At 40.8% G+C, this 11,848-nt stretch overlaps 1 protein-coding gene across 3 annotated transcripts in view; it reads right to left on the bottom strand.

Moving 5' to 3' along the window:
* DENND1A (DENN domain containing 1A) overlaps positions 1–11,848 on the bottom strand; it is a 137,064-nt gene that overhangs the window by 107,416 nt on the left and 17,800 nt on the right. For all 3 annotated transcript variants that reach the window (XR_013776603.1, XM_079324425.1, XM_079324426.1), the window contains exon 3: positions 770–813. Coding sequence is in view for 2 of the 3 variants with exons in the window: in XM_079324425.1 (XP_079180551.1) it covers positions 770–813 (44 nt within the window). In the remaining variant the exon portion in view is untranslated. The remainder of the gene's footprint in view (positions 1–769; positions 814–11,848) is intronic.

The raw sequence follows: 11,848 nt of genomic DNA, 5'->3' as shown, positions 1-11,848 counted from the left end.
ATAATTAGAGGGAAAGGATCTGAGCTAAAATAGCTGTGCTGCCCCTAACCTGGTATCACCCAATATCAGAGACTCATTGAGGCCAAATTTATTGTTCTACTAAACAGCTCCACCATGCCACACTTCAGCAGTGCCCAGGAGTGGTGGTGCAGGAGCTCAGCCCACAGCAGCAGCAGCCCAGGGCTCCCCCAGACACCTGAACAATCCCTGCCCATGGCCCGGCCAAGGACCAGGCAATCTGGGGGTGTTAATTCCTGACTCAGCTACAGATCCTGGGAAAAATTCCTAATTCAATCTGTGTTTAAACTGAATGATAAATCCCTGTGTGTTCTACCCACACATTTGGGCTTTTATACCATCTTTTTGAAGCAGACTAGAGACTGCATGATCAGGCAAGAATTTAAAAAATGTGCTGTAGTGCCAGGTGCCCAGTTAAACACAGCTATAAACCTCAGACAATGCAGAGAGCTCTGCCAAATGAACTGCGGCTCTGGCACCTAAAGGCAAAAAGTGAAATTTATTAATCAATTTTCCTTCTCGCTCTCATGTTCACTTGTAAAAATGAGATTGTAAACCTATCTTATGAGATCCAAATTCTTCCGTTTTCTGCTTTAAATGTAAAAATGTTTTTATCCTTCTGCTTCTAATTACAGCTTCTTTTTCTTTCTAAGAATGCATTTATCTCTTTCAGTAAAAAGAGCAGCAATAATATGTTGAACAACCCTGAAATAAATTTTGTCATGTAAAAAATTAATTACGCATTCCAAACCTGGTCACTGTAGCCCTCTGGGAATTGCCTCCGCACCTCAGGATCTGTAAATAATTGACAGATAATATTAATTGGCTTTGGATTAGTGAGCAAGCAGAGAATCACACATTAATATTTGATCAGAAGATGATAGCAACCCTGGCAGGGGATCCAAGGAGGGCAGCTGAGGCTGCTGTGCTGATAAGAGCAGGGAAGGACTTTTCAAGGCTCTCCCTTTACCCTCCTCCAGACAGAAAAAACTGTACATAAAACACACACAAAACACATGAAACCAAAATTGTCTGTGTGTACATACACACACATACACATATTATATATATATGTATGTATATATACATATATATGTATGTATACATATATATATATATATATACACACACTACTTTTTAAGAGAAGCCCTGGTGTTAGACCCAACTTTAGGCTGGTATTTGTGCAACATCTTCCAGCTGCAATTTGCCATGTGGACTTGTCACCAGGAAATGGTTACCCAATGCATTTCATTTTGGTTAAAATCAGACAAACAGTTTTGCCAACTCTAGGCAATCTGCTAATTCATCTCCATAGACAGTTTTCAGTGATACCCGTTTACAAATCCCTCAAAATTAATTTAAACTTATGATACGGTATGCTCCCTAAAACCGCAAAAATATTTATCCAGAATTTGAAAGAGGCAATTAACACAGCGCTGGAACCTCTCTCATCAGGAAAACAAGTGTGAAACCCTTCAGAGCAGCAAGCGTTCAAGACTGATGTAACGTCCTTACTCCTTCGGCTGTCAGAATAAATAATACAGTAGTATTCCCTGAGAAGTTATCTTATATTTAATTAGAGATGTTCATAAAACAACAGAATGATTGAAATTATTTATACGACAACCTATTTAAAACAGATCTCTTCAAAGCCATCCATTTTTCAAAGGAATACATCGGAGAAGGCCAGATTCCATTCCAGAAAGATAATTTTTTAATTACAAACACCAACCCATGTAAGAATCAGGCAGGAGCTGCAGGCCGAGCGCCATCAGGAACAAAGGAGCAGCGGTGCCCCGGTGCCCGGCGGGGCTGGCGCTGCAGACACCCCGAGGCAGCGGGCGGGAGGGGCGGCTCGGGCACCGCCCGCAGCCCCGAGCCGGGAGCGCGCCCGGTGACTCCGCTGCCAGCGGCTGCCAGCTCCTCCTCACGGTGCGCACCTGAGAAACCCAACAGCCTGGGCCTGCAGCAACTTCCCGGCTTTGCATCCGATGCTTGGTCTTAACATTTCACTGTGATCCATATACAATATATCAAACCGTACACACACATATCAGCAAACCCATCTGCACTCATCTACCACAGCGATCAGAAACACGGAGCAAGGGGTCTCCTGTTAAAGCCTTACTTCGAAAATTCTCAGTCTACACGCAGGTAAGTGAGCAAAGTGTCCAGACACACAGGAAGATGTGACCAGCTGTGCTGGACCAGCCCCTCTGCACACAGCAATTAACAGGACAGAACAGCTTCACACTTCAGCACAGCAAGTACAGCAGCAGTGGTAAAATGAAACTCTGCCGCATCTATTAAGATGCATACTTTTAAAATAATTTAAAAATTAATTATTGGAGGGCAAGATTTCAGAATTTCTTTATTTGGAAAACACTACACTGGTCACAGGGAAAAAGAAACTACTTCACATCTTACAGCTTTCATCACTGCAGCCATTCTTCACTGTTAACCTAGTGTGCATTTGAAAGGTGTTTTCAACTATACTTACCTACACATGTATACACAATAGAAGGAGATTTAAATTCTACGTTGCCATGTCATGAAGTTTCAGGAAGCTGGACCACCCTCACTGCACCAAGAGGACTGACATAAATATATACAATAGTGGCCCTCAACCTGACTTAATGAAATATAAGTATCTCTAAATCAAACATTGCCATTACATTACTCAGTACAGCCAGGCTCTCTCCTAAAGGAATAAGCAAGAGTCACCCAAAAATCACAACAGACATGATATCTGAATTATTCTGCACAGGAGAAAAGTCAGATACAGGCCAAGCCAGCACCCAGGATTCAGCTCTAATCAGCACCACGAGTTTCAGTGAAAACTGCTTCAGCACTTGTGTGAAACACTTGGTAAACACATGAACAGAACTGACTGTCAAGTCTGCCTGTAAAACTAAAGTAACTTAGGAACTTCAAACACTTTCACTGCAGTAATTTGTTTTGCACAGTGCATGCAAACAGTCAGATGCAGCTCCATTGTAGCTGTAGACAGTAAGAAAAGCCTTTGCAACTCAAAACATAGGGAACGCTGTTATTCCAGGTACTTAGCAGGCTTTCGAGTGAAATGATGCAAAGTAAACACATGTAAAATACTTTTTTCAAGTTCAGGAGAGTGGAATCTATTTGCTGACATCAGAACAAGGGAAGAGCCAGGCTGAAATCCCAACCAACCTCTTGCCCAGCTACAGCAAAGCACCGAGCTGAAGCTTTGCAGTCACCTATAACTTTACAGAGCTCTGAAAGCTCAGCTGAGAGCAGGAGCAGACCTTGCAAACCAGGAACACTCACAGTGCAGGTTCACTCCCAAAAGGACAAAATCACAGGAATTAAGGAGATGCTTCTCAAGCTAAACTTGTCCCAAATCCAAAACCAAGAATTCAGGTTGTGCTACATGCTGAACTTTTCTCTTGTTGGTAACCTAGTATAACCTGTTTATCTTTCATTACAACTGATTTTGTAGTTTCAGCTCAGAAAGATACAAGATCCACACAGTTTATGCCTAAAGCAAGTGCTCAAAAACTTCTCTAGAAAACATCCATCCATGAATATAAACACATGCTGAAATGCAGCAATGGAAGCTGTGAGCTGCAAGCTCTCATCCCTGAGAATACAGCTCCACACAAAGCAGCTGCTGCCACATCTCAGCTGGCCAAAGACCTGGAGCTCCAGCAGCCCTTGTTCCTCACTAGGGACAGCCTGTCCCAGGGAGGAACGGGTTGGAAAACCCCTATGAAATAGGTTATGTGGCTAGTTCTGCAGCACTTTCCCTGATTTTCCCTTATTTTAAGAAGTGCTTCTGAGGGAACCAACTGAATCACCTCCCACAGGGACAGGAGGGGTTATTTTGGAAAGGGGTGAGCAAAGCCAGCACTCACTCCCAGGGACAGCAGAGCAAGGCTCTTCTGCATGTTACAGCAGCATTTACAGACTCACCAAAGGGTAACACAGAGCACTGATTCCACACTGGGTCAGTGCAGTCCCATGGCTAACACATCCTGGTTTTCCCTCTGGAAGTGGAGATTCCACATCACTTCTATGCACATTACATACAGCACTGCATTAATTACTCAACCATATTCCAGCTCTTATTAGGATTTCATTAATTATGTGAAAGTTTCTAAGTTCTAAAAGCTATCCCTGCCTCTCCGTACAGAATCTTGTTCAACAAAAAGCCAAGTACAGCAGAATATTGAAATTAGCTGTGAACTGTATAATCCCATTGTTCAATTTCATGGCATTTAAGACAGTACCTTCCCCTCCACACAAGCCTGGATGTTAATCCATGCTGGAACCTGATTTAATTTTCCAGATGACAGGATGGGAATATGCTACAATGGCATATTAGTGTAACTGTGCTGCTCTTTTACTCACAACTTTTCTTACGTCATAAAGTGAGGAGTTTTGCTTTTAAAAGACACATGCTTAATTACTTCTACAAACAGCACAGCTCAAACTTGTCTGTATTTGAATTGTATGGAAATTATAAGACATGGGAAGTTTTCAAAAAATTACCAGAAAATACTTCCCAGAGTAAATCACACAAACCCAATACAAACAAACTTGCTTCTTCTGATAAAAGGCTGCCAATTTAATCCATACTGGCTGTAAATAATTATTTCAATCCCAAATTGAAAAATATAGTGAAAATTACTTTTTTCTCCTAACTAATTATTTACCTCATTAACTTCTTTGAGGTACTTATAGCTGCAATTCCTCTAAAATGAACTGGAATTCCATTCAGAGTAACTTTTAATTTCAACACCCAGTACACATTCTCATCCTTATGCAGCACAACTAAAAAGCAATGCAAACTTCTGTCCAAACCTCTGCAAACTCCTGGGTGTCCTGCCCTCAGCACAGCCCAACTCTCCTGCTTGGCCCTATCCTGCTGCAGCTCCCCCTGCAGATGCCATCGCAGAGAGGGGGAAGCAGGGGAGGAGGGAAAAGGGCGGGGATGGGTGGAGAAAATGTGGGAAAGAAAAAACATAGACGCACACAAGAAGACAGACACGAAACATCAGAACAAGTTCTGGCATAAAATATGTACAGAACAAAAATTTCCATTTTTATTTAATAGGCAGTTTTAAGCCTTCAATCTTTTCTTTTAAAGTGCATTTATTCTAAAAGTGTGCGAGTCAGAAAACAAAGATGCACAAGAAAATTGTACAAGCAAGTCTTCGAGCCCATCACACAAGCCCTCTGCCAGCACTGTGTGAGACTGAGGTCACCCCGAGGTGTCACCGCGCACAGCGAGCACCCGCAGCAGCTTCCACCTCAAACACACACCCACCAGAGAAGAGTCTGGAACCAGCCTCCTCACCCAGCACATGCAGTGCAAACAAACATCCCGGCCCCAGGATCCAGGCTGCAGCCCCTGCCAGGCTGGGCTGAGTCTGGAACATCAGCTACTGAAGGCTCTGGGCATCCCTGACAGAACCAGCCCCGACTGCTGCAGCAGCTGCTGTGCACGAGGCCAGGGACAGTCACAAAAAGTACTGTCACAAAAACACAATCACTAGTCTGCCGCTCTCTCTTTAACAGAACATTTGGAAGTCTGCCCTGTAAGTGCCAAAAACCTCATTGGTAACATGAAAATGCTTTTCACAATAGTTTAATCTAGAAACATAAGGTTTGTAACTCACACACAAAATGCTCTTCAGCCTTCAGTAAAGTGATGTGAAAGCAGGAAAGACTGAGAGCAAAGGCAGTATAAAATATACATCATAGGAAACAGGAAGGGAGAAAACCAGAACAGATTAAGCAAATCACTATGATTTCCATAATTGTTTTTATATTATTAACACATCAAGAGCCAGAGGGGCAAGGAGGAACAAAACTTTGCTCGGCAGTGTTCAGCAGTATCTTATACATGTTTTTTAAAAAATCCTTCCCAAAAAAGCAGATTAAGCTACAGATTTCCTTGCAGATCTTTACTTAAGGCAATATACATCTCTGCAGAATGAAGAGATGTAGAGCAGTAACAGCTCTAACAACAGAAGAACTGGCACAGGTTGCCAGAGTTACATCTGCACGCCTGGGGTGCACACCAGCTTTCTGATCCCCCCAAATCAGCTTTCTGATCCCCCCACACCAGCTTTCTGATCCCCCAACTCCAGGTTTCTGATCCCCCCACTCCAGGTTTCTGTCCCTCCATATCAACTTTCCAGTGCAGGCATGAGAGCAGCAGCAGCTTTCTAAGCTGTTCAGAATAAATGTTAAATATGAGACTTTCACTGTTTCCAGCAGACAAACCAACTTTCCACCTAAATGGGTCTTGGTTCACTTAACAATCCTGTTAAATAAACAGAAACAACGCTCACTTCTTGGATAAGAACACAGGAAAAACACTCATTGCCTTTTACAAACAGAAGAGGCTCCATTGCTTTCCTCATCAATTATTGGGTGTCATAACAAGTTGTTGAACTGCCCAGCTTGCCACGTGCAGAGCATTTAGTCAGACCCTCTTCTAAGGCAACATGTTCCACCTTAACTGCTATTATTTATTCCCAGGCTTAATCAAAACTTACTAATTCTTTAAATGGAAGTTGGGAAACAGTTGTGGTGCAAGCAGAGTATTCCAAATATGAAATATAATTGGGGAAACATCTCTCTATTAAATCCTTAAGTTCTTTTGTTTCATCCATACCACAATACTGGTTTTACAAAACCCAGCTGTATAACAGTGCAGACTAATGTCTGTTGCTAACATGCACAAGATGTCTTCAGTGATCAGCAAACTCAGAATTATTTCTTTACAAAGAAAAGCAGGAAGCTTTCAGTCCAGATTAATTTTTAAACTGCTGATACTGACAGAACTAAAGCTAGAATTTTAAGAAGGGGATGCAGAGGATACAGCTAAAACTAAAATAACAGAGATCAAAACCAGAAGACTAAGTACTTATTTCGAGCCCTGTTTGTTCCATGTTTCTCCCATCTTCATTTGAGGTCTTCAGATCTTTTCTCTGCACTGGTTAATGACTTTGGTGATACCTCGAGCCCACATTAAAGCACGGTTGATGAATCTTTTGAGTTTGCTTTACTGTGCACTTAAGGGGATATTTCTCTTGATAACCATCTGTTCTTCAACCAACCCAGAAATGTAGTATTCCTGCAAATCGAAGCTGAACTCCAGGAGTCCTGCAAACTGCAAATTTTGAATGGATTATATATTTTTTTTTTCCCCCATAGTTTTAGTCAGCAAATTATACAGCAGCTAAAACTTGCAAAAAATATAATTAGGTAAAATCTACTTCAATGGTCAAGAAACTCACAAAGCCTGGCTTACAAAATGAAATATGAAGTGTTTTGAAACATTTTACAGGCTGCCTGTAATAATTATACAAAAGAGTTTAAATGCAGAAGTTGAATGGGAACACCTACTTTAAGCAGGCTTTTTTGGGGTTTAATAATTTTTTAAATTTATTTGGTTTTGATCAGAGTATTTTTTCTCATAACCTTTTTGGCACTCTATAAATTTAATAGAGATGTGTTTCAAGAGCTCAGGTCATGAATACTGAATTTGTTTCTCTCCTGCCTCTTTGTATTTATATTCTGAGACAGTGGAGTTGCCTGGTGACAGTCTCCCCACTTCCACAGCAGCTGGCAAGCCCTCCTTGTCCTGGGAATATGAAAGAACCAGTTAACTAATATTTCAGGCTCTGATTTAAATGTGACAGTCTGGAAGTGCCAATACCATGCAGGGCAGGATTTACAAACTAAGATTTTTCTAAAAGTCTCAGAAGCAATAAAGAAAGAAAAAAAAAAAAGACCTTTATCAAATATATCTAATACGCAGCAAAAATTAATCCTGATTAATTAACTAATCCAAATTAGTGCATCATCTAGAGTTTAACAATACCAGACACAAGCGGTGATTATCTAAATCTGTTAACTCAGATTTTCAGAATGCAAATTCTCAGGCTAAGACCAAAGCAACCAGAGCTTTGACAGCTTTACAAGAAACAGTCACCTCTTTAATATTTACAGGACATTTATATCAGATTTGAGTGCCTACCTGCTGGCCTGAGATTACTGCTTCTGCTGAAGGGCAACCACAAGCACTCAAAACCATTTCTCTAAGCTCACTTTGTACAGCAGCAAAAATAAAAAGTTATATTTGATAAAACTGAAGCTTATAGCCAACTGAATTAATACTCAACAGTATTAATTAGCATACTAAGCACCTTCATTTAAAAAAATTCTTATTCAGTTAATTTTACAACAAATTTTCATGTAACATTACATTTTCTACTTTCCTGTGTCAACCAAATAACTTTTAACTTGGTCGTTGCTCTGAAGAAAACCAGAATTAACATTTTAATTTCATATTGCTTTCCAGCAATAGTGCATTAAAAGGAACTTGTGCAAAACCACAATGTGGCCATGGCAATGAATCAACTACATTACAAAACCTAAAGGAATTGCTAATGAAAACAAACAGTATTTTCCAACACACTGACAGGTTTTTCACTACTAGAAAATATTTTGGGTTTTATAAACATTTTTCAAGCTGCCTTATTTTTATCATTTTTGGGTTTAGCTTTAATGATAGTTTGCCATTTAAATTTGGTAATAACCTGTCTTTTCTAGGCCTTAAAGAACATTTTACAATTATTTAACTCCTTAAAAATTTCTTTCCAAACTTCACCAACCACAGTAACTTCAGACATATTGCCAGAGAAATACATAAAGCACTGCAGAAATACATTCATTGTGATATGGATTGCCACATATCAGGTTTAATCTGAACTGACTGAAAAGGACATGGAACAGAAGTTCTTGCAGTGTTACACCAAAAGTTCTTGCAGTGTTGTACTAAGAAAGGAAAAACAACAACCCTTCTCTTGAGCAACTGCATAATTGCCGAACTACAGAGAGAACCCTTCTTTGTTACACATGCAACAGTGAATACTGATTTCTAAGCCTCAAGCTATGTAACTTTCTAACGTTTCCCAGTCTGACCCCACTTCCATACTCCCAATACTGATAGTCTCCAAGTGCCCAAGTGTTGCTGCAGAGGAGCAGCACTGCTCCCAGGCACTGCTCTGTCCCCCACTGCACAAACACCCTGTGAGAGGAGCCCCCAGCACAGCTCAGAGCAAAGAGAGCTGCACCACCAGCTGGGGCCTCATGGCTTCTGCTGCTGCACCCCTGCTCAGCTCAGGATGCTTCAGGGATCTGCACTGAAAACAAACCAAACCATTCCATCCAGGATGAAATGCTGACAACCTCCTTCTCAATTCCATTGGTCCCTGCACTGGAGATGTCACCACAAATGTTTCTGGGCATGTGCAGGGAGATACAGCTTATCTGTCACACCATAAATCTGATCCATCCATGCCCTTATTAACAAATGACAGCCAAACCTCATGAGCATTTCTGGGAGCTGATTTCACAGTGGTGCTCTGGTTGTTGCTTTTCCAGCATAGCCACACTTGGAGCTTCACCCTCACTGCACTAACTCCAGAAACCAGGGCTATGAAACAGAACTGACCAAGAGTTTGCACGGTCACCAACACATTGCTGAGCTTTGTGGGGGTGCAAGTTCATATATTAAAAGATCATACATAAGAGACAGCAATAGTTATTTTATTGGGATACTACACAATTGCCCTTATACTCTTTAGTACTCGGCCTCACCTTTTTGTTTCAGCTTGAGCCATGCTACTCTCAACTCATCAGTCCTGTTAGTGCTGCCCATTCTTTCAAAATGGTAAAACAGTAAAAATCTGTAACAACAAGTAAGCTGGAATCCAGTTTAAAAAAACAGAAAAAACAGAGATTGGTCACAGGCTCCCCAAAGGCTGCAGCATTACTGAGGTCTCATGAAAGCCTTCAACTAAAGCATTAATGAGAGGAAAGTTCATATGAACAGTAAAAGCATCCAACATTCACCCCAGCAAAACATTTCTGTGCAGTCAGAAATGTTGATCACAGAAGTTGGACTTCTTGAACATCATTCAAAACTTAGTGAGGGTGAGGGGAAGGGGGTCCTAACATGGAAAAATACATCTGATGGAGCTAATGACCATGAGATGAATGAAAAACAAAATCACTGTGTGTTCAGATGCTGAGAATGACTTCTCTCTTCTGGAGGAAAGTTCATTAACTGGACAGCATCAGGCAGCACAACAGAGCCATGGATATATTGACACTTGCAGGACTGACCTAGTTCATGGCTGCAATGCTTTCTGTTACCATTAGCAAAGCTCACTATGATGTGTCCAATGCTGTAACAAAAAAAAGGTCTCTGGGAAAGTAAGTCTAGCACATTTAAAGCAGTGCTGTTGGCTTGAAGAAAAATTTGGTTTATGTAAAGAGGAGTTCGCTGATATTCAGTGCAGCTAGACAGGAAATCTATCATTTCACTAAAAAAATTTAAAGTATTTTTGCTACTGTAGAAAAGGCAAGGGTATCAAAAGGATTTTTAACCACAAAAAATGTTTTCAGACACTTGATACTTCCAAGATGTATGAGAGCATACATCCAGCTATCAAAATGCTCCTGAGAGAGGGGAGTAGTCCAGTTCTGAGCAGCAACATTTCATAATCATGTCACAGCCCTGGAAATCTGGCGTGTATAAACCCAGCAATTTCATTAATTTCCTTTTTCTTTCCCTTGCCCAGCTTTAAGAAACCACAAACTCCCAACTAAACTTCCAGCCCTTTTCAAAGCTCTGCAGATTTGTTTCAATCTGGCCACCCTCAGCAGCAGATTTGCTGAAAACAATCTTTCTCCTTCACTCCCAATTCCAGAGGAAATCTAAAACTGTAACTTGAGTCCACTTGTCCAAACTCTGTCCACAGGCTGATGATGCAGGTGGTGCTGGAGTGCAGCTGGCCATGCACTCTGGGAGTGGATGCTGGGGGAAACAGCTCTCACAAATCTGACAGACTAGAAGGAAGCTCAAGAGTGGGGTGGCTCTGAGCACATACCAGCACACCTTGAGCTGTACCTGCTCTGCTCTCATTATCTCATTCCACCTCTAATTGGGTTTCTAAGCTCTCTCTGCAGCTGCTTTTTCCAGGATTGAATTCACAGCACTGTTGCACTCTCATCAGAAGAATTTCAAGCATCAACAAGTAATTTCTGAAACCCCTCACTTCTGCTAAACTCTTATTTGCACTACATCAAAACATCCTTTTTTTGAGAACAGAAATTTACTCATTGAAACTACGATTTACTCACTGAAAAATAAACATATATCACTAACTCTAATACTACAACATCAATGCCATAATTGTTCCATAGAGGCTCCACAGCCTTTTCCTCAGTGACCAAACTAATGATGAAGTTCTCCCCATCTTTTTATACAAGTATATATGTTAAATTTTTAAACATGAAAGATTAAATTAGAAGTTACCCACACAAACACAACTCCTTTTAAAAAGGCTCAAAACACTGTATTTACATCTGCAAGTACTCACGTTATTACTACAACCTTTATAACAGAGCTTAGATTTGCTTCAAACAAAACAGGGTTCTCAGAGATAGAGGCCCAAGAAAAAGCCCTGCATACAGTTAGTCTACAAAGAATTAACTGGATTAATTAGCAAGGGATTTGAGAAGCAGCTTGGAGCTAGAAAACCAAAACACTAAATTGTTTAAATACTTTGGCAATGGATCAAGGTTTCTAGGCAGCCCTATGTTCCATTCTCTCCTTTTTTTTTTGCTCGGTGTTTTAACACATTTAACCTGACGAGGTACTTTTTCATGAGATATGAATGACACTGTCAAAATACCAAAAAAGAAGATGTGAATTAAAAAATGCCACAAGCTGTTAGCAATTCTGCCAACATGCATGAGCCCAGGC

This window comes from Erithacus rubecula (genome assembly GCF_903797595.1).
Source record: "Erithacus rubecula genome assembly, chromosome: 21".
NCBI classification, from domain to species: Eukaryota; Metazoa; Chordata; class Aves; order Passeriformes; family Muscicapidae; genus Erithacus; species Erithacus rubecula.
The sequence above is the reverse complement of the archived record's forward strand: the minus strand, read 5'-3'. Positions and strand labels throughout refer to the sequence as shown.